At 37.5% G+C, this 19,401-nt stretch overlaps 1 protein-coding gene across 1 annotated transcript in view; it reads left to right on the top strand.

Moving 5' to 3' along the window:
• The window catches only part of CRISPLD2 (cysteine rich secretory protein LCCL domain containing 2), a 79,704-nt gene that overhangs the window by 27,839 nt on the left and 32,464 nt on the right, over positions 1–19,401 (top strand). Inside the window, exons 3-8 of the mRNA XM_074286318.1 lie at positions 1,037–1,155; positions 4,952–5,084; positions 5,997–6,112; positions 10,675–10,775; positions 16,527–16,670; positions 18,202–18,262. Of these exons, the coding sequence (XP_074142419.1) occupies positions 1,037–1,155; positions 4,952–5,084; positions 5,997–6,112; positions 10,675–10,775; positions 16,527–16,670; positions 18,202–18,262 (674 nt within the window). The remainder of the gene's footprint in view (positions 1–1,036; positions 1,156–4,951; positions 5,085–5,996; positions 6,113–10,674; positions 10,776–16,526; positions 16,671–18,201; positions 18,263–19,401) is intronic.

The raw sequence follows: 19,401 nt of genomic DNA, 5'->3' as shown, positions 1-19,401 counted from the left end.
AAAATGAAGGAGGATAGACTTAGGTGGTCTCCAATATTCCTTTCCACTCAAAACATTATATAAAAAGAAAATGACATTGCAATAGGAAGGTCCTAGTGATACAATCTTGTGGATCTGATTTCCAAAAACCAATTTTACATGTGTTATTCTCCTGAATAATTCAACTATGTATGGTTTAAAGCAATTGACTTACCATAAGCCAAAAGACACATGGAGCAGTCTTTCTATGGGGAAGAGAAATGGCCCCCATTGAGTTTGTTTATCTTCTTTCTTGAGTTCTGCGACTCTTCTTGAAGAAGGTAAATCAGATTTATCTTTAGCTTAGGGTCTCTGTTCTTTGCTTGGCCCCTTTCCAAACCACAGTAGATTCTGGCAATATATAAGGAAGGAGAGCAGTACCTTAACAAATCCAAGACTGATTTTTTTTTTGGTACTAACTTTCAAGATCTCATGCGTCATAAGGGAGTGGCTTATTGTTACCCCTGGTATTCTTCCATGAAGATGATTTTATTCGGAATTGTTATTTTTTCCCTTTAAAAAATTTCAAAAGACAGATCCTTCATTTTAGAACAGTTAGATGTGGAAATACATGGAATCTGACTTAATGGAGAACAGTGAAAGTTATCAAAGATAATAGAATTTTAATGTTGGATTCTTAGGCTTTTAAGCTGCTTATTTTATTGAATAAACTGAGAATAAATTGAGAAACTGAGGCCTCGATGATTTAGGAGCCTATCTATGCTCACCTGGTGAGTGGGGATGGAATGAGAGAATAAGAACATTTTTCATTTCAGGAACTTGTTTTGTTGTCTCTTGTCAGCTCACTCCATCCATTTCACTATTTATAGGGAAGGCCCACTACTTAACCATGACAATATAGTACTTTTCTGTTTAGAGCAGGTAAAATGGATCCAATAAGCTGTATCAAGTGGTTTCTCTAAAGACCAAATTACATCTTTTGATTGTCTGGTTTGTCAATCTCACAAATAATCACCATTTGCTTTTGCCTGTTTTTTGGTTTTTCTTTCTCATATAGACCTGGGATGATGAGTTGGAAAAGTCAGCAGCAGCTTGGGCCCACGAATGTATCTGGGAACATGGACCTGCTACCCTTCTTGTGTCCATTGGCCAGAACCTGGGAGTCCATTGGGGCAGGTAAGAAGCAGAAAACATCATTCAAATCGTTTTCATGATCTCTTATTATAGCTGTCAGTGGTTAGTGCAGGCAACTGATGAGGCAAAGATTATAGGATTGGATCTCTATGTGGACCATTTAGTTTGGTTTTGATTTGTCACATGGCCTTGGGGTAGCAAGAGAATAGCCCATTTGTATTACTGAAAACCAATTCTGGATACATGCCTTGATCATATTGTAGCCAAAGGGTCATCTTCATACACAGTACATCATGGATGTATTACTGAAAGTCACATTGATTGATGGGAAATGGGAACAGACACGACTCTTGTTGCTCTCATTGGGAAGAGGAACATTCCAGGGATGGGTTAAATTAGTTTCATAGTTTTAGATCCTGGGGGGGGGGGGAATCTGTCTGCTCTAAGTAGGATGATTAAGTGAATGTTAATGGGATGAGAGATGACAAAGATTACCATCCTAAGTTTCTAGCCTTATCTCACATCATTACAATGGAAGGAACACTGGTTTGGAAATCAGGGGATTGGGGACAACTATTTCCTTTGTGTGACCTTAAGCCCTAACCTCACCTTCTGGTCCTCAGTTTCCACATCTCTGAAATAAGAGTTTAAACTATATTGCCTCAAAGGTCCTTTTCAGCTCTAAATCTATGATGCTGTTCTCTTACTGTGTATTCTCCAATTAAGGAGCCAAACTAGACTAGCTTTGCTTTTAGGAACATGGCTTACGCTCTGCCATTTTGCCCGCACTATTCCTGGTATCTAGAATACTTTCCTTTTCCCTCTTCACCTGCTGAATCCCTCTCCATCCTTTGAAGCTCAGCTTACATAGCATTTCTTCCAGGAAGTTTTCCCCTCCTTCTATAGTTGCTAATGGTTACTGTTCTTAAACTTTGCAACTCTCCAATGCACTTACAAAATTCCGTGTGTTATGGTGATATCTGTGTCTATGCATATCCTTTCATGCCATTGGACATTCCATGAGGAGCTTATCTCAACTTGGAATCACCCTCCATGCAGGGTTCTGAAGACTAGGTACTGAACATATATTGATATTTTCCTTTATAGTCTACCTTTTCCAGTTGGAATTTTTAATGGCTTTTAAAAAAAACTTAAGTTAGATATTTTCTTTTATTTGAAACAAAAATGTTATTTTTTTCCTTTTTTCCTCTTCTGCTTCCTTTCCATTTTCATTTTTGAGGCTAATTTTGTCCATGGGTTTTATATTTGGAGATAAGGAATGCTTGCCATGTTTTTGCAGTTAATACTAAGTGCCTGTCACAATGGTAATGAGTCTCAGCATGCATTTATTAAGCACTTACTATGTGCCAGAAACTGTGCTAAGTATTGAGGATACAAAGTAAGGAAAAAACATGATGCCCATCCTCAAGGAACTCATGTAATCTCATGATGTTTTCAAAGAGAATCAATACATTGTCTTGAATCTTGGGAGAAGAGGCAGCTCTAAGAGGAACTGATATTTGCCTAAAAGCTCAACATGTATCTTAATTTTTCCGAGTGGGTGTTCTGAAGAGATGGAATGTCTTTGTAAGCATCGCTGACCACTACCATCATGCTCTTGGTCCCAACAGTCATTGTTACAAGACCTCTAAACCGCCCCATTTACCACATTGCTCTTAAATGGTCATTTCTTATCCTAGTTTTTCCTTTATTGAAACCACATTGTTTATACTTGCTGGCCATAGACCTCCACCTCATCTCTGCCCCTGCCCCCTTCCAAGATTTGCATTCAGTTTATTTTCTTTCCTGGTAAGGTATTGGTGCCAGCCTAGCAAATGGAATAATTTGTTGCTATAAAATGAGTGATACTTCTAGTTTCTGCTCAGAATAATTCAGCTGGTGTATCTTACCTGACCAGGGCACAATAACAGAGTCTGGTTCTTCCCTTGGGATTCCTGCCATGGAATGTAGAGGAAAGTGGAAAAATTCAATTGGACATGTGTGTGTGAGAGAGAGAATGATGTAGAGATGTGGATATCGGAAAGCTTCCAGAGACTTGATCAAATTTTCCAGTCTTTACCTGGGTTCTTGATATCATATAAACAAATTGAGTAGCATTAATTATTCATTAGTGAGGTTTCTTAGCTGTTACTTGAATTTATTTTTTGGTTCTGAACTAAATGAACACCAAGAAAGGGGAATATTTCCATACACAAAGTAGAACAGAAAAAAAGGATTCTATGTGAAACCACAAATCTGTATTATCTAGTTTGCTTTTTAAAGAAGTATTTAATAAATTCAACATGGTACTTTCTCTTTTTTTTAATGTTACTTTTAAAGTTGCCTTGCTTGTTTCTGTTTCCCTCTGAACTTTCTTTTTTTCCCCTTCTGTGCATTTTTAAAGATAATTAAATGACCCTCTTTTTTTTTTCTTTGTCTTTTTGGAAACACTGTATTGACTTTTTTTCCCCTTAAAACTATAATGTGTGATATGTCCCTTTGGAATTAAAATGTATAGAATATTAGGGCTGACAGGCTCTTAGAAATCATCTGCAGGACAGCTAGGTGGTGTAGTGGATAGAGTACCAGCCCTGAAGTGGGAGGACCTGAGTTCAAATGTGGTCTCAGACACTCAATACCTTCTAGCTGGGTGACCCTGAGCAAGTCACTTAACCCCAATTCCTCAGCTAAAAAAAGAAAAAAAAAGAAATCATTTGCTAATTTCAGCTAACTATATTATCTTGGGACAAGTCATTTAACCTTGTGGCCTTTGGTTATTTCTTCTGCAAAATGAAAGGATGGGACCAAATTACCTCTAAAGCCCCTTCCAGGACTCAATCTATGATCTTGTACAAACTCTATATTGTATAGATAAGAAAACTGAAAAACAGAAAGGGCTCAAGTTCACCCATCAAATGAATGACAGAACCAGGATGAGAACTTAGGATTTTTGTGTTTTTTTCCCATCAATGAATGTTTCTTCTTTGCCAACTGCTATTTTTTTTTTCATTTTTATTTTTCTTTCTTGTACTTCCTACAGAGCAAATAATTTCTTATTGTTTCTATATCATTTTTTCTTTCGTTTACAAAAAAAGAGTGGGTTATAGAGACACATGGGTATTTATAACCTTTCCCCAATCATTTTCTCTTTGCTTGCTCTGGCTGATAATAGAAAATAAAGTGCAGAAACTGTGTTGCAATTTTTTCACCTCATTTTATTTAAAGTGATCTTTTTTCTTGGTTTTTTCAGAGAACCTTGCCATCAGTCAGCACTCAAATATGATTTTCTTGGGGTTTGAAGGCATTTCCCCTTTGGGAAGTTCAGATGTTTAGCTGGAAGAAAAGATTTAGTGGGAATATGATAACTGTTGTTATATTTTTGCAGGATTGGCCTATACTAGAGGGATTGGATAAAGGCTAATGAACCACCAAAGCTAGCTCAGTGGGTGGAAATTATAGGATTTAATCTAACAAAAATAGTCCTATCTAAAAATGAAATCATTAATCGTGATTAATTTTTATCTTAAATCATATTTAATTAAAACAATACAAAATCTCCCCAATTATTAGAACAATCAAAAAATAGAATGAGCTTCCTTCTATGGTAGTGAATTTCACAGAACTTAGAGTCTTCAAGCAGAGGGTTTGATGATTTGGGGTGAAAACAGGATTCATGCTTTCAGTAGGGGTCTGGCTAAGAGTTTTGAGGCCCCTTCTAATTCTGTGATTCTATGAATTCATGTTCAAAATAATAAACATTATTTTGAACATTATCAAAATAACATGTCTAATGTCTAAGGTTTTCTGCATTGTCACCAAAATAGTTCTGATCCCACAGGTATCGTTCACCAGCATTCCATGTCCAGTCATGGTATGACGAAGTCAAAGATTACACATATCCTTACCCCCATGAATGTAATCCTTGGTGTCCAGAGAGGTGCTCGGGACCTATGTGCACTCATTATACGCAGGTAAGAAGCTAGTCAAAGTCTGGGATCTTAGCTAATATGGATCATTAAATGACAGATACAGATATTTTGGGAGAAATTTTGGAAACCAATGACTACTTCCTCCTTTTAACAAGGGAGAAAGAGTAGAGAGACGATTCACTGCTCAGAAAAATGAATAATAAGAATAGACAGCTATTTGAAATATACTGGCATCAGACTTGATTCCTTGGCACAGAGATACCTGGGTGACTCAGGGGTGAGAGCACTGGGCGTGGAGTCAGGAAGACCTGAGTTCAAATCTTGCCTCAGACACTTAATTGGTACATGATCTTCGGTAAATCCCTTAATTTTTGCCAGTTTCCTTAACTGTAAAATGGGGGATAATGATAGCATATACCTCCCAGTTTTGTTGTGAGGATTATTTGTAAACAGAGAACAGATTGTGCCCAAAATTTAATAAATGCTTATTTCTTTCCTTTTCTTTCCTAAAAAAAATTTAGTTTATTTTGTAATTCTATATCTTAAGTTAAGGACAGCCTTGCTGCTAAATGATAAAGCATGAAGGCATTTTGAATTTTGATGCTCTTCCATATCTCTTCTAGTACCCTTCTCTATCTATGGCTTATCTCCCCCTTACCTTAGCTATATCTATGCAGGTGTTAACAATGAGACTTTAAAGTATCACCTTTCCCAAGAATATTTGCCTTTTGCCAGAAGAGATTCAAGAAGACAAGAAAGCTTTTAGAATTCAAGAGGAATCTAATAGTAGAATTTAAATACTTATGAAAGGGGCCCCTGCTCATTGTGCTTGTCAGTCACATCGTATTTGTTGACCATCTGCTTACAAGCCCCCCTGAGAACACGACAAATCTCCATTAGCACTGACTTGTTCCTTGGGGTCTAACATATATGCCACATTTGTTTATTTTCCAGATAGTTTGGGCGACTACCAACAAGGTTGGCTGTGCTGTGAACACCTGCAGGAGGATAAATGTTTGGGGAGATGTGTGGGAGAATGCGATCTATCTCGTCTGCAATTATTCTCCAAAGTAAGGAAGATAATAAGAAATGGCTTTTTGATGATCTCAAAATATACAGCAAGAGAGCATCATTGTTATTAGCCCATGCTTTGTAAAACTTCAGCGGTAATTAACTGATTATGACTTAGAGCTAGAAGGGTTTTTAGAATCCATCCAGCTCTTCTTTTATAGAGGGAGAAACTGAGTCACAAAGAGGTAGACTTCCTCAAAGTCACACAGAAAATCTGGAATTTGAACACTGGACTTCTGGCTCCAAAGCTACCTCTTCTTTCCATCGAACTATATGGCCTCTCCATATTAGATTTGGTTTTGTCTTTTCTTTGATAGAAAAGGTAGAGACCACAGTTTATATATAAGATTGTATAGATTATCTGGCTCACTCTCTTCAGTGATGAGGATGAAAAAAAACTGAGACACAGAAAATGGAAGTTCCTTGCCTGAAGCCAAACTTGGCAAACAAATAGCAACTCTTGAAAATGGACCTGTCCCACCTAAATCTTCCCTTCTTCAGCCTAAGGATCCTTATTCCCTTTCTCTGATCCACAAATGGCAAGCCTTCCAGTCCCTTTCACTGGACACATAATAGTTTACCGATGCTTTCCTTTATTGCATCTCCTAGAAGTGAGCAGCCAAAGCCTTCTTTGTCCCCCCGACACCCCCTTACACACTCTCACCAGCATATTTCATGGGTTAGCTGGGTGGGGATAATTTACTCATTCATTCATGCATTCAAAGCCCATGGTAGTTGTCGATGAATGGGAAATCTGGGCTGTAGATTAGAGAACAGCTAAACTAGTTTGTAGCCTGCTGTTTTTAAAGGATTGGCTAACATGGAAACATCCTCATTTGGTTTTCCGTCAGACTTGGCTGTGGTAGGGTGGGCCATAGCTGAGGTTGGAAGGAAAATGAAGTCCTCGGAGAATACTTTGCATATCTGTGGTAGCATTTTAGGGGCAGGCTCAGAAGAAAGCAGCATGGGTTACATCACTGCCTGGGGAGTATAGAGTACAGAAAATTCCTTAATAGGAGACAATTTACTTGGCTTTTTTTTTTTCCTTCCCTCCCCTCCTCCAGCCATTCTTAGGACATATATTCCAATGCATACTGGTTAGTCCTGCCTTAATAGACACAACTCTTTCATTGTTCAGAATCTTCAAGGATGGATCAGCTCATGTTTCAGCCCTTATAGCCCCTACCATGGCTGAGCGTGGAAATAAAAAGGGAATTATAGTCTCTGGCTTAGAAACAATGGAAACCTAGTGAAGGCAGCTTAGATAGAAAGAAGAAACTTTCTGCTCAACAGAACTTGAAAACACTCTGCCCAATGAGTTCAACCCAGTGAGAGGAGACATGACTTTTTTTACTTTGAGATATTATGAAACCTACCCGAGACTTCTTAGGGTAGACCTTCAAAGCAACCAACATTTGTCTCTCCATTCATCCACAAAGTCATTCAGTGCTTACTGGGCCATTCACTGGGCTAAGTCCTGGGGATACAAAGAAAGGTAAAAATGTAGTTTTTGTCCTTGAGGAACTTGCATTCCAGTCAGGGAAATACCATGCAAATAACTGCATATGACATGTAGACGTTAGGAATGGGACTTAACCCCAGAGGATCTGTTTATCAGATTAGAGGGATTTTTAAAATTATTATTTTGGTATGATTTTTTAAAATTATGGATCATATTCATTAAATGTTTCATTTTGATGTGGTGGCCATGATTTAACTTTTTTTTTTTTTTAAATGATAGCTTTTGTTTCTTATACCACAACAATTTCTCTTTATACCTCCCTTAACCCTTATTTTCTCTGTTTTAATAATAAAAAACAGGCAGGGTTTGGGGCACATGCCTGTAATCCTTGCTATAGGAGAGGCTGAATCTAGAGGGCCTTGAGCTAATGAGTTCTTAACTATAATCAGTGGACTAAAATTGATTGGGTGGTCATATAAAACCCCTCATTAATAAATTGAGTCCATGGGAATAGGAGTCCAATAGGCTGTGTGGGGAGAAGTCAGTTGACCTTGGCTGGAAATAGAGCAAGTCAAAGCTTTTGTACCAATCAAAGTGGGTCCAGACTTGTGAGAGCATCCATTGGGGGCAAAATAGAGAGACCTAATCTTAAAAACAAAACAAAGCAAAACCATAAAAATAAATGTATAAAAAACCCAGAGAAACAATTAAGCAAATTTGACTATCAGCTTGTATCATATTATCTATGTGTAGGCTCTCCTGTCCCTATTGGAAAGTGGGTTCTTGAGATACTAGTGACATAAGCTTGGACAGGTTCTCACAACCTCATAATTTTTTTTCATGTTTTAAAAAATATGTATATATATATATATATATATGTGTGTGTGTGTGTGTGTGTGTGTGTGTGTATACAAATGTGTATATGCATATGTATACATACATATATTAATCTACTCCCCAATAGGATCTTCTTTTGTAAGTAACAAAAAATGAAATCAAAGAAGACAAATTGACCATGTTGTGGCCTGTGCTTAATTTTATATCTGTAGGTCATTCTGTCTCTACCAAGAGAAATGTGTTTTGTCATCAGTTTTCTGGAGCATTAGATTGATCAGATTTCCGATGTCCCTTAATGTTGTTTCCTTTTGAATTATCATGGCCATTGACAATATAGTACTTGTGGTTCTGTTTGCTTCTTTCTACATCAGCTCATACAAATCCTCCCAAGGTTCTCTGAAATCCTCCTGGTCATCATTTTTTAAGGCACAATAAGAATCTTTTACACTTACATATCATAGTTTCACATTCCCAGATTTGTGGGCACTCATTTTATCGTCATTCTGTATTTTGAGAACGTCTGTGGGTCTATTGTGCCCAGGCAATATTTTATACAGTATTTCAAAACATGCTAGAAGCTGATAAATGACTTTTGCTTTTAAGAAGAATTCTATTCCTAGAAAGTTGGCTATGATACACATTTCTAAAATGAATCACAGATATCCTCTGACTTCCAGTAAAATTTCAAGGATATGTATCCACATTGCCGAGGGTTCTTACCTTTTTCTGATGACAGCAAGAGCCAGAGAGAGAAAAATGGAAAGAAAGATATTCTTGTTATTAGATAATAACTTCAAACATGATGAGATGGAAAGAAGGATGGATAGACAGAGAGACAGGTAGAGAGAAAGAGAGATGAAAGGAAGAATGGAAGGATGGAGACAAACAGAATCCTTTCTATTGTGTACTCTGTCCCTCTTGAATAGTATGCTGGAATAGAGTCAGGTGATCTAAAATCAAATTTTGGCTCTGCTATTTACTACTTGTGGAATGTTGTAAAAGTTATTTACTCTTTCCAGACCTCAGACTAGGCCTTGACTGTAAAGTAGTGAGATCTTAAAGGTCCTTTTTAACTCAAATATCAATGATCCTATAGATTTTAAACTTTAATATATAAATTTAAGTATTTAATACAAATTTAAATGTATATAAATTTAATACAACTATTAAATGCAAATTTAAACATATTTTTCTTAATTAGCAAATATTTATTTCTCCTATCAACTTTGAAATTTTTAACATTAAACTTAAAAAAAAATACACATGGTAAAACAAATCAATTCCTGCATTGGCCATGTCCAAAAATATCTGACTCATTCTCTGTCCTGAGTCTATCACTTTTCTGGGGATTCTGCTTCACCTCAGGTCCTTTGGAATCTGGGAAGTCAATAAGCTTCAATTGTTCAGCCATTTCAGGCTTTTTCAGGGTTCTTTCTGCCTTTCATAACCCCAGTTGGGGTTTTCTTGGCAAAGATACTGGTGTGGTTTGCCATTTCCTTCCCAGCTCATTTTACAGATGAGGAAACTGAGGCAAGTCGGATTAAGTGACTTACCCAGTATCTGAGGCCATATTTGAGCTCAGACCTTCCTGATTCCAGGCCTGGCACTCTATCCACTGTGCCGTCTAGCTGCCCTAAGCATTTGTTAAGCACCTACTATCTGCCGGACACTGTGCTGAGCACCAAGTTCTGAAGTCCTACAAAAGGTTTACAAAGTTGCTATTACGGTATGAGTTGTTCTCTTGTGAACCTCTGCTTTTTGACATTTAAGGCTGGGAACCCTGCTTCTTCATTTCTGAAATGGCTTGAAGAGGGGAAAATTCTGCAAACTCTAAAATGGAAAGATGTTTCAGCCCAGCGTGTGTTGGGTGCCGTTTCTGTCCTGGGACTAAAGAAACATTGGTGGATTTGTGGCTAGGTTGGTATTCCAGGGCAAACACAAACTGTGACTACACAGTTGTGGGATGAAAAGGGCCCCACTGTATCTCCGTCCATCCGTTTACTCAGCCACGTCTATGCTCGAAAGCTTCAGACTATAAGTTCATGGAAAGAGCCGAGGCCAGAAACTTTTTTTTTTGTCTTCCGTTTTGAATGCTGTCTGCCATCCTACAAACAGTGGAAACATTCATTTCCCCCTAATTCCTGTTGCCTTTGGGGTTGTACTTTAGTGGGGTTTCAGAGTCAGGTACCTAGCGTGTCCATGGCAATGAACTCTAGAAGATCTTGGAGGTTTGTCTGACAGTGATTTTCTGCTTCTTTTCAGGGGAAATTGGATTGGAGAAGCTCCATATAGAAATGGCCGGCCCTGCTCTGAATGTCCACCCAGTTACGGTGGAGGCTGCAGGAATAACCTCTGCTACCGTGGTATGAGCCTTTCAATGAAAAATATTTTACTGATGACTTTGATTTGACATTGCATTTATTTCTGACAATTATGACTCCCCTTCCCCTTTCAAGGAATTTCCTTGAAATAAAGAAAAACATTTAGGCTCCCCCAGCCCAGATTACAATTACGCTCTAGATAGCGTATATAATGTTCTGTCCCAGTGGTCTCTTACTTCTCTGTTAAAAGAAAGAGCTTACTATTTATTTTCTAGGACAGTTATTGACATCAACTGAAAAACAAGAGGGCTACCAGAGTAGCAAAATCTAGTCTTTAATCAAGCAATTTGAGGTACCATTCAGCACCAAGTGCTGGAGTGCCCAAGGGAGGCAGGGTGGTATAAAATATATTTCAGCTTGGAGGGAGTCTCTGGGGGTACAACCTGACTAACTGACACATTTGTTGTTGCATAACAACTGAAAGTCCATAAACAGAGTTGTAGGAGCTGGAGTGGGAGCTGGGGGAAGTAGTGACATCTGGTAGGAACAGCTGGCTCCAGGTGTGGCAGCAGGGAAACTGGTTTAGACCTTGTGCCAACCATGGGGTTAGTGGGATCAGAGTCAGACAGTCCCTTCGGATGTCCGCTTTCAATATTGGTTTTTCACTTCCTATTCATGACCTTTTCAGTTTGTTGCCATCATTGTCAATACTGCCCTTCTGGTTCTCCTTATTTCACGCTGCCTCAGTTCATGCCATTTCTCATTGCACAGTAATATTCCTTTACATCCATGCTAGTCTTCTTTCCCTAATCTAAGGGCAGCCTTTTTGCTTCTGTCATCCTGAAAAGAACCTTTAAGAATATTTTGGTGTATAGAGAGCCTTGACCTTCTTGGGCTACATAGGCAACAATAAGATTTCAAGGACACAAGCCTTTAAAAAAAGATTCCCTGTTTGCTCCCAGACAGTTTTTGTTAACAATGGAAAGGGAAAGCATTTCCTAAAGGCAAGATAGCTAAGCTTTCTTTGGGATGAAAGGTTTGAGGTGAAGATAATAGAGCTGTACTGTATTCAGTCATGTACACGCCCCTGGAGACTGAATCCAAGCAGATCACCTTGTAGAGACAGCATCAAAAGTCAGGGGTGATTCCCCAGATACCTTTTGCCAGAGACTGATTTGACAGCTAGAATTCTTAACTCATTTTGTATCAAAGATACCTTGGGCAATTTGGTGAAATCTATGGACCGCTTTTCAGAAGCTTATTTTTAAATGCATGAAACAAAATGCATAGTCACAAAGGAGACCAATTATGTAAAAATAAAGATTATTTTTTTTCCCATTCAGGATTATGGATAACCTGAAAAACCATCCACGGTCCCCTTGGAGGTTCATGGACAAATAGAGTTTCAGATTTAACAGCATACAGAAGGGGACAGGTAGAGAAAAGAGGGCTAGGGTTTGAGTCAGAATCTCTAGATTAAAATCCTAGTTCTGTCATTTAGCTCTCAAGTCCCAGTCCCTCACTTATAAAATTAAGGTTGAATAATGACTTCGATCATCCCTTTTGGTTTCAAATCCATAATCTTATGTCTGTAGGCTTTGACATCAAAGGAGGATAATTACTTTGTCTTTAAAAAAATAATTTCACAGATTCATGCCTTTTAACAAAATCTGTTAATTATAATGTTTTTGTTGTTGAGTCATTTTAGTTGTGACTGACTCTTCATGACCCCATTTGGGATTTTCTTGGCAGAGACTCTGGAGTAGTTTGTTATTTCCTTCTCCAGCTCATTTTACAGATGAGGAAACTGAGGCACACAGGCTTAATTTACTTGCTCAAATTCACATACCTAGGGACTGAAGCCAAAGTTGAACTCAGGAAGATGAGCCTTTCTCCCTCCAAGCCCAGCACTCTTAGCATCCCTGACTCTCTAATATACTAAGAAGTCATAAAGTATCCTCTCTCTCCTCATAGTGTCTTAGAGTGCTTTGCATGGCTCTGTTTTCCTCTATTTGTGCTATAATTTGTATGATACATGAGGAGTGTCAGACCTCCCCTTGATGACAGGGTCAGTGTCACTATCTCCTTAGTGCCTGGAACAGTGCTCTAACCATAGTAGATCCTCAACAAATATTGACTTGATTGAATAATAGCATCATGGAAAGATCACATGGAGAGTCTAGAAAGGCAGAATTAGGTACTGGTCCTGGCTCTAATTTAAATCATTAAATATCTGTTAAATGCATACTAATTTTTTTCCTAAGGGAATTGGAGTTAATTGACTTGCCCAGGGTCAGCTAGAGACCAGATTTGAACTCAGGTCCTCCTGACTTCAGGGTTCAATCCACTGCTAATGCACACTATTTATAAGGTTCCATACTAATCAGGAAATTTTAAAAAATGCTTCCTGTCCTCAAGGTAGTTATATTCTTTGAGAATATCATTAAATATTCAATGATTGTGGACAACTAACTAACCTTTGCTGTGATTTTTTCTTGACCATAAGATGGGGATAATTGTAACGTGGCACCCAGTGGCATCTACATCCAAATTTGAATGAGTTCTTCCAGACAAGCTATGCCAAGGTTTAGGAACTCTATTCAAATCAGTTTTGAATCATAGCCCATGGGCCCCCACCACTGTGTTTACTTTTACTCATCAGCCATAAGACACACACAAAAAAAGGCATTTAATGAAATACTATAGTAAAAAAAAAAAAGTCACAGCATACCATTTGCATCATAAACCTTGGCCATGTTCTTGAGAAGAAAAGAAAGTCCTTGTGATACCCCAAATAATGTTTAATTGCCAAATTGAAGCCATTTAGAATTATTTTAGATGTTGTTCTTCTATTCAACAATCAATGACTATCTGGATCTGAGGCCTCCAAATTTTTCAATTTTGGTAGTTTTTGGATCTTTCATTCATGTGACTGGGAAAGGGAAGGACAAAAACGTAAACTCTTAGGTGAGAGACGTCCACTTCAGACCTTTGCTTAAATTGCCTTTAAGTTTGTATATAGCTAGCATATATACCTGGTATATGGAGGAGATCAGTAAATAGAACTCCTAGCTTGTACTTAGGAAGCTCATCTTCTTCACTTCAAATCTGGCTTAAAGCAGCAGATGTGGAGTCTGGGAGCCTCAGATCCTTACTAGCCTGAGCAAATTATTTAACCCTTTTTGCCTTAGTTTTCTCATATAAAATGATCTAGAGAAGAAATGACAAAGCACTTCAGTCTCTTTGCCATATATATATATATATATGTATATATGTATATATATATCCATATCCCAAGTGGGATCAAGAAGACCTGACTTGACTGAAAAATGACTGAATGAAATGTGAACCTTTCTAGGCTTTGAGGTCAATTCACAGAAGTAGAATCAGAGGGACATTGGAGATCCCTTAGCCCAGTCCCCTCATCTAGCTGATAAAGAACCTCGGTATGGAGAAGTGATTGGTCCCAGCTAATATGGATAATGAATGACATTGCTAGGATGAACTTGGGTCAGCTGACTCTGCTGCACCATACTCCCTTCCTACCATCACTTAAACCTAATGTTGCTGTATTTATTTTTTTGAGGGCAGCCATGAGGCATAAGTAAAATGGCATTATGTGACAATCTTTTGAAAATTATAAATATTTTTGATATTGTTTTACTTGTAAGAAGCGGCGTGAGATAGTGATTTGAATAGAAAGTCAGAAAAGCCTGGATTTAAGTCTTGACAATAGGCAAGTCATTTAACTTTTCATATTTTAAAATATAAGTCCTAAGTGATTTGCTTTTACATTGGTAGAGAAAATGATCTTTAGATGTACTCAGAGATCTTCACACATATGAAAATGCAGGTTAGTCCCCCCCAAAAAATCCAACCCCAAACTAAAAAAATAACCTCAAATATTAATTTAATCTAGAAGGTTTCCTTCCTATATTCCTCTTAGCTCCTCATCTCCCTGTTAGCAGACCTGCCCAGAGGTAGAGGCAGTTAGAAAAAAAAAAAAAAAAAAGCTCTGTAATGAAGTTAGGAATGGAAATTCCCCAGAGCTACTGTGGTTAACTGGAGGGATCCTTAGTTCCACTCTATTAATGTAGAAAGCATGTTATTCAGTCAAGTATCCTTACCGCTTTCTTACATGTGAATTTTCCATCCTCCAACTGGGTTTTAAGCCCTTCAAGGGCAAGATTGTCTTTGATTTCTTAGCATGGTTCTCTACACACAGTACATATTCAAAGGTTTCTGACTGACTCACTGACCTACATTAGACCCAATAAAGCTGGGATTATGAGGTATAAAATTCTGGAAGGCCCAAGGAAGAAAGTCTGGCTTATTCTCGTTACACCATTTTTGTTTTTCAATGGAAAACAAACTTTTTATTAGCTGCATTCAAGGGAATGAAGGAAGCCAGCAGGCGTAGCAAGCACTGACCCGGGCAGCTTTTGCAAATAGAATGTCTCTGTAGAGCATCGAATGTAGACTTGAACACAATTTTTTGATTGTCAAGTAATGTCTTACTACTGTTTTTTCCCTTGATTTAAAAAAAAAAGCCTTTTCTGATTCTGAAGATTTAGGGAGGGAATGAGGGCAGGAGATGACATGTTGGATTTTGGATTATTTTACTCTAGCTAACCCCTGGTCTCTTTATATTTGAGGCAAAAAATCAAGACTCAGGAAATGTTTAATTAGAAGACACAAACAATGTCTATTAGTGGAGAGGCACAGGGAGGGTATGCTGAAAAAAAGAACAAGCCATTGTTGGAGGAACTTCTCTCAGTGTGGGAAGAGATCAGTATAACTGTTCATTTCAACACAACTTCTTGTTCTTAATCACATGGAGGGCTTCAGTGGTTCCTTTGGATCTCTCCCTTCTCAGCCTTTTTTTACTCCCTCCCTTTGCCTGTTGTTTCTAGTCATTGATCATTTCTGGATCAGCTCATTATGTCCCAGGTAGGGCCCAAGTGCTCTCTCCCCTTTGCTGCTGCTGCTCAGCTCTTTCCATTCTCATTCCTTTCTTTCAGTCTTTCTCTCTCAAACTGTGGGTGTCCTGAGAACGTTGAGACTTCTGGCTCAGAGATAGTGATGGTTCCAAACTGTTCACAGGGTCAAGAGGGAATCAGGGCATATGGATTCCTCATCTCCTGTTATATCAGAATGGGAAATTCTGGAGTCAAGAATGAGTCAAGAAAATCACAGTAATTCAATGACTTTAGTTCAGTGACACATTGACTCAATAATTCAATGACCTTACTGATGGATTAAGAGTCAGAGATTCTGGATTAAACCCCAACTCTGTTATTTCTTACTTTGATGATCTTGGCAAGTGCCTCAACCTCAGTTTTCTCTTATGTAAAAATTGAATGACTTCCAAAGCTTTTTCCTGATGACATGTCATGTCTGTTGTTCTTAGGTACAAAGCAATACTTTGAATATTACCAGACCATTTTCCCTTTCCTAGTAGAATTTCACCTACATACTCTCTGTCTTCTGTATAACCTTTCATATAGAAAGGTTCCCAACTATTTGAAAATGAATTTTTGTGTGTGAAAACCTCTCAAGAATAAGATAACCAGGGTGTCCCAAAAGTTTTATTGCATTTAGAAGCTTTCAGAGGACTTTTGGGACTGTGTGTGTGTGTGTCCCTCCAAAATGCATTTGACTTTAACACTAATATGTTAAGTTCTTTTGGAGAACTTTGGGAACACATGCACATATACACATATATCTTTTTCCAAAATGCATTTGATTTTAACACTATTATATTATGTTCTTTTTTTCCCCCTCACTAATAAGATGAGTCTTACGTTCAGAAGCCTGAGACGGATGAGACAAACGAAGTGGAAATGTCTCAGATTCCTGAGGAGAAACCTGTATGGATCCAACCAAGGGTAACCAAACCCACCAAGCCCAAGAAAACCACTGCAGACAATTATATGAGTAAGAGACACCCTTGTTTCATGGCTCCCTCCTCTCTCATTCCAATTGGAACCAACTCTTGGGTTGGTTGAGTGGCTCGAGGGTATTGAGAGCTCTCCAACAGGCAAATACTGGGCATTAGGGTGGAGGCTCAAAGCAAAACTCTAGATCTTTCTTTCCTTTTTTTTTTTTTTAAAGAAATTAATTACTTTACTTATTTTTGTTAAACACTGTAAGAATCCTAGACCTGGAGTGCACTTGGGTGGTCTTCTTTTTATTTAACTCAGATATTTTAAGATATAACTGAAGATATATTCCTAGGAACTATTCTGGGTGTTATGAAAACTATAAAGCTGAGTAAGACAATAGTCATTTAAAAAAATTAGTTTCATGTTTAACTGATGCTCTTTTCTTCCTCTTTGTAACTGTCTCTTCCAAAATGATGTTCCATCACAAGAAACAATCAGTACATTGTCTGTGTAACAATGTATGACTCATTTCTTACCTCTAGTTTACCATCCCTTGCTTGATTCACCAATAGTTCACTGATGTCACAATTAGTCATTCCAATGATTGCAGAACTATTATGAAAATTTAGGGTTTAGTTAGGGTCACATCCACAAACAGAAGACTCCAGGTCAATTAATCAATCAATAAACTTTTATTAAGTGCCCACTATTACCCTGCCCTCAAGGAGTATATATTCTAATGGGGAAAACAACATATAAACAGATATATACCAATAAGCTATATGTAGGACACCTAAGAAATAGTAGAGGGAAGTATTAGAATTAAGAGGGTTTGGAGAAGGCTTTCTGTAAAAGATGGATCTTTAAAAAGCTGTAGACTCTTGGTTTTGAGAGTTTGGAGGAGGAAGAAATGACTCCTAACTGGGACATTAGGGAAAGCTTTATTGAGGAAGTGGTGGCAGGAAGGGCAATGGACTAAAAACCAAGGGGCCTGAATTTGAATTTGAATTCAACCTCACTTGGGTTGGGTTTGATTTTCTATCCTTGGTTTTCAGCTTTATTTCACTCCATGGGTTTAATGAGAGAAATTTTTATATGAAAACATCTTTGCTTCATTATTTGCATTAAAAATGCAGTATAGTGCTTCCTAGAAGGTCTGAGGTAGCTGCACATTTTTGTTAAGAACAGCTCTGCACAAATCTGACAGTCAGGTGGGCTGCAGAAAGACATTTTCTAGAGAGATTTCAACCCCCACTTTTTCTTTCCTTTTTTATCCTCTTCAAATTTCTCCTTTTATTTTTTATTTTAATAACCTGGTCTTTCTTCTTCTAACTTTCCCTTTTTTCTTTTTTTTTTCTCTCTTCTATCTCTGATCAAATTTTCTAAAAGCTCGTCTATTTTGTTAGATTTTTAAAAATACAAAAAACAACTGAAGTTTCGATTTTTTTCTTTGATTTCTTTTCAGTTTTGTTTACCTCTTCTTTGACTTTTAAAGTTTCTGTTTTCAAATTATTTGGAAGATTTAGATTTGTTTATTCTTTTAGTTTTTCTCAGTTCTATTTTTCATTTTTTAAATCTCCTAGCACAAATCATCAAGTGTGAGACCAAAATGAGAGACAAGTGTAAAGGATCCACATGTAATAGGTAACGTTTTGTTTTGACTCTCCTGTAGCCAATACCTTTATTAAAGGCTTTTAAGTTCCTTTAAAGAGCAATATGATACCTCTTAGTCTTTATAAAATGATATTTTAATACAACTTAGGTTTAGCAAGAGTTACAACTCCTTCTTATTTCATGCTAAGAGTAATGCATGACCACCATAACTCATGGGTCTTAATTGACTGCCACCATTTATGGAATACTTGGCACAGATTCTGTTTCTGTCAATCTAGACTTTTAATTTAATATCTCTATGTCCACCCATCTGGGTAGAAACTCATTCTGATTTAAGAGTTTAGTAAAAATGATATTAAATTAGTATTTTTCCTTTTTTTTTCCCCTGAGGCTGGGGTAAAGTGACTTGCCCAGGGTCACACAGCTAGGAAGTGTTACGTGTCTGAGATCACATTTGAACTCTGGTCCTCCTGAATTCAGGGCTGGTGCTCTATCCACTGTGCCACCTACCTGCCCCTTAATTAGTATTTTTAAAGTGCTTAGCATGGTACTTGATACATAGTAAATACTATGTAAATGTCACTATTATTGTTATTACTTGGAAATAAAAATTTGGACTCTGAAGACCCTGCCAAATTCATTCTGAAAAAGAGATAATAGGAGAATTAACCGCTAGTTTGGATTAACTGGAGGAAAGATCTTTATATTAGAGAAAAAGTTGAAGTTGTAGCCTATTTTAAAAAAATAACACTATGATTTTTAAGAAGAGAAAAGGTAAGGATGATATATAATTGGTACATCAATTCACATAATTATAGAACATCAAAGCTGGAAGCATTTTAGAACTCAGAATCTAGAATCTGGAACATCAAAGCTAGAAGAACCTTAGAACACAGAACCTAGAACCTAGATCATCAGAGCTGGAAGGACCTTAGAATACTTTAGAACCTGAGTTGAAATCCTAGTTCTGTCCCTTACTACTTATATGACCTCAGGCAAGTCACTTAACATCTCTGAGTCTCAGTTTCATCATCTGTAAAATGAGAATGGGGGAAAAACACTTAATAGGCTCTTGAAGTTCTCTTCTTTTTAGCTTTATTGTATTTTGATAGTCAGGACTTTAGAGATTATTTAGTTCCTTTGATTTGGGGGGTTTTGTTTGCTTTTGT

The sequence above is a fragment of the Sminthopsis crassicaudata genome, chromosome 2 (genome assembly GCF_048593235.1).
Source record: "Sminthopsis crassicaudata isolate SCR6 chromosome 2, ASM4859323v1, whole genome shotgun sequence".
NCBI lineage: Eukaryota > Metazoa > Chordata > Mammalia > Dasyuromorphia > Dasyuridae > Sminthopsis > Sminthopsis crassicaudata.
The sequence above is the reverse complement of the archived record's forward strand: the minus strand, read 5'-3'. Positions and strand labels throughout refer to the sequence as shown.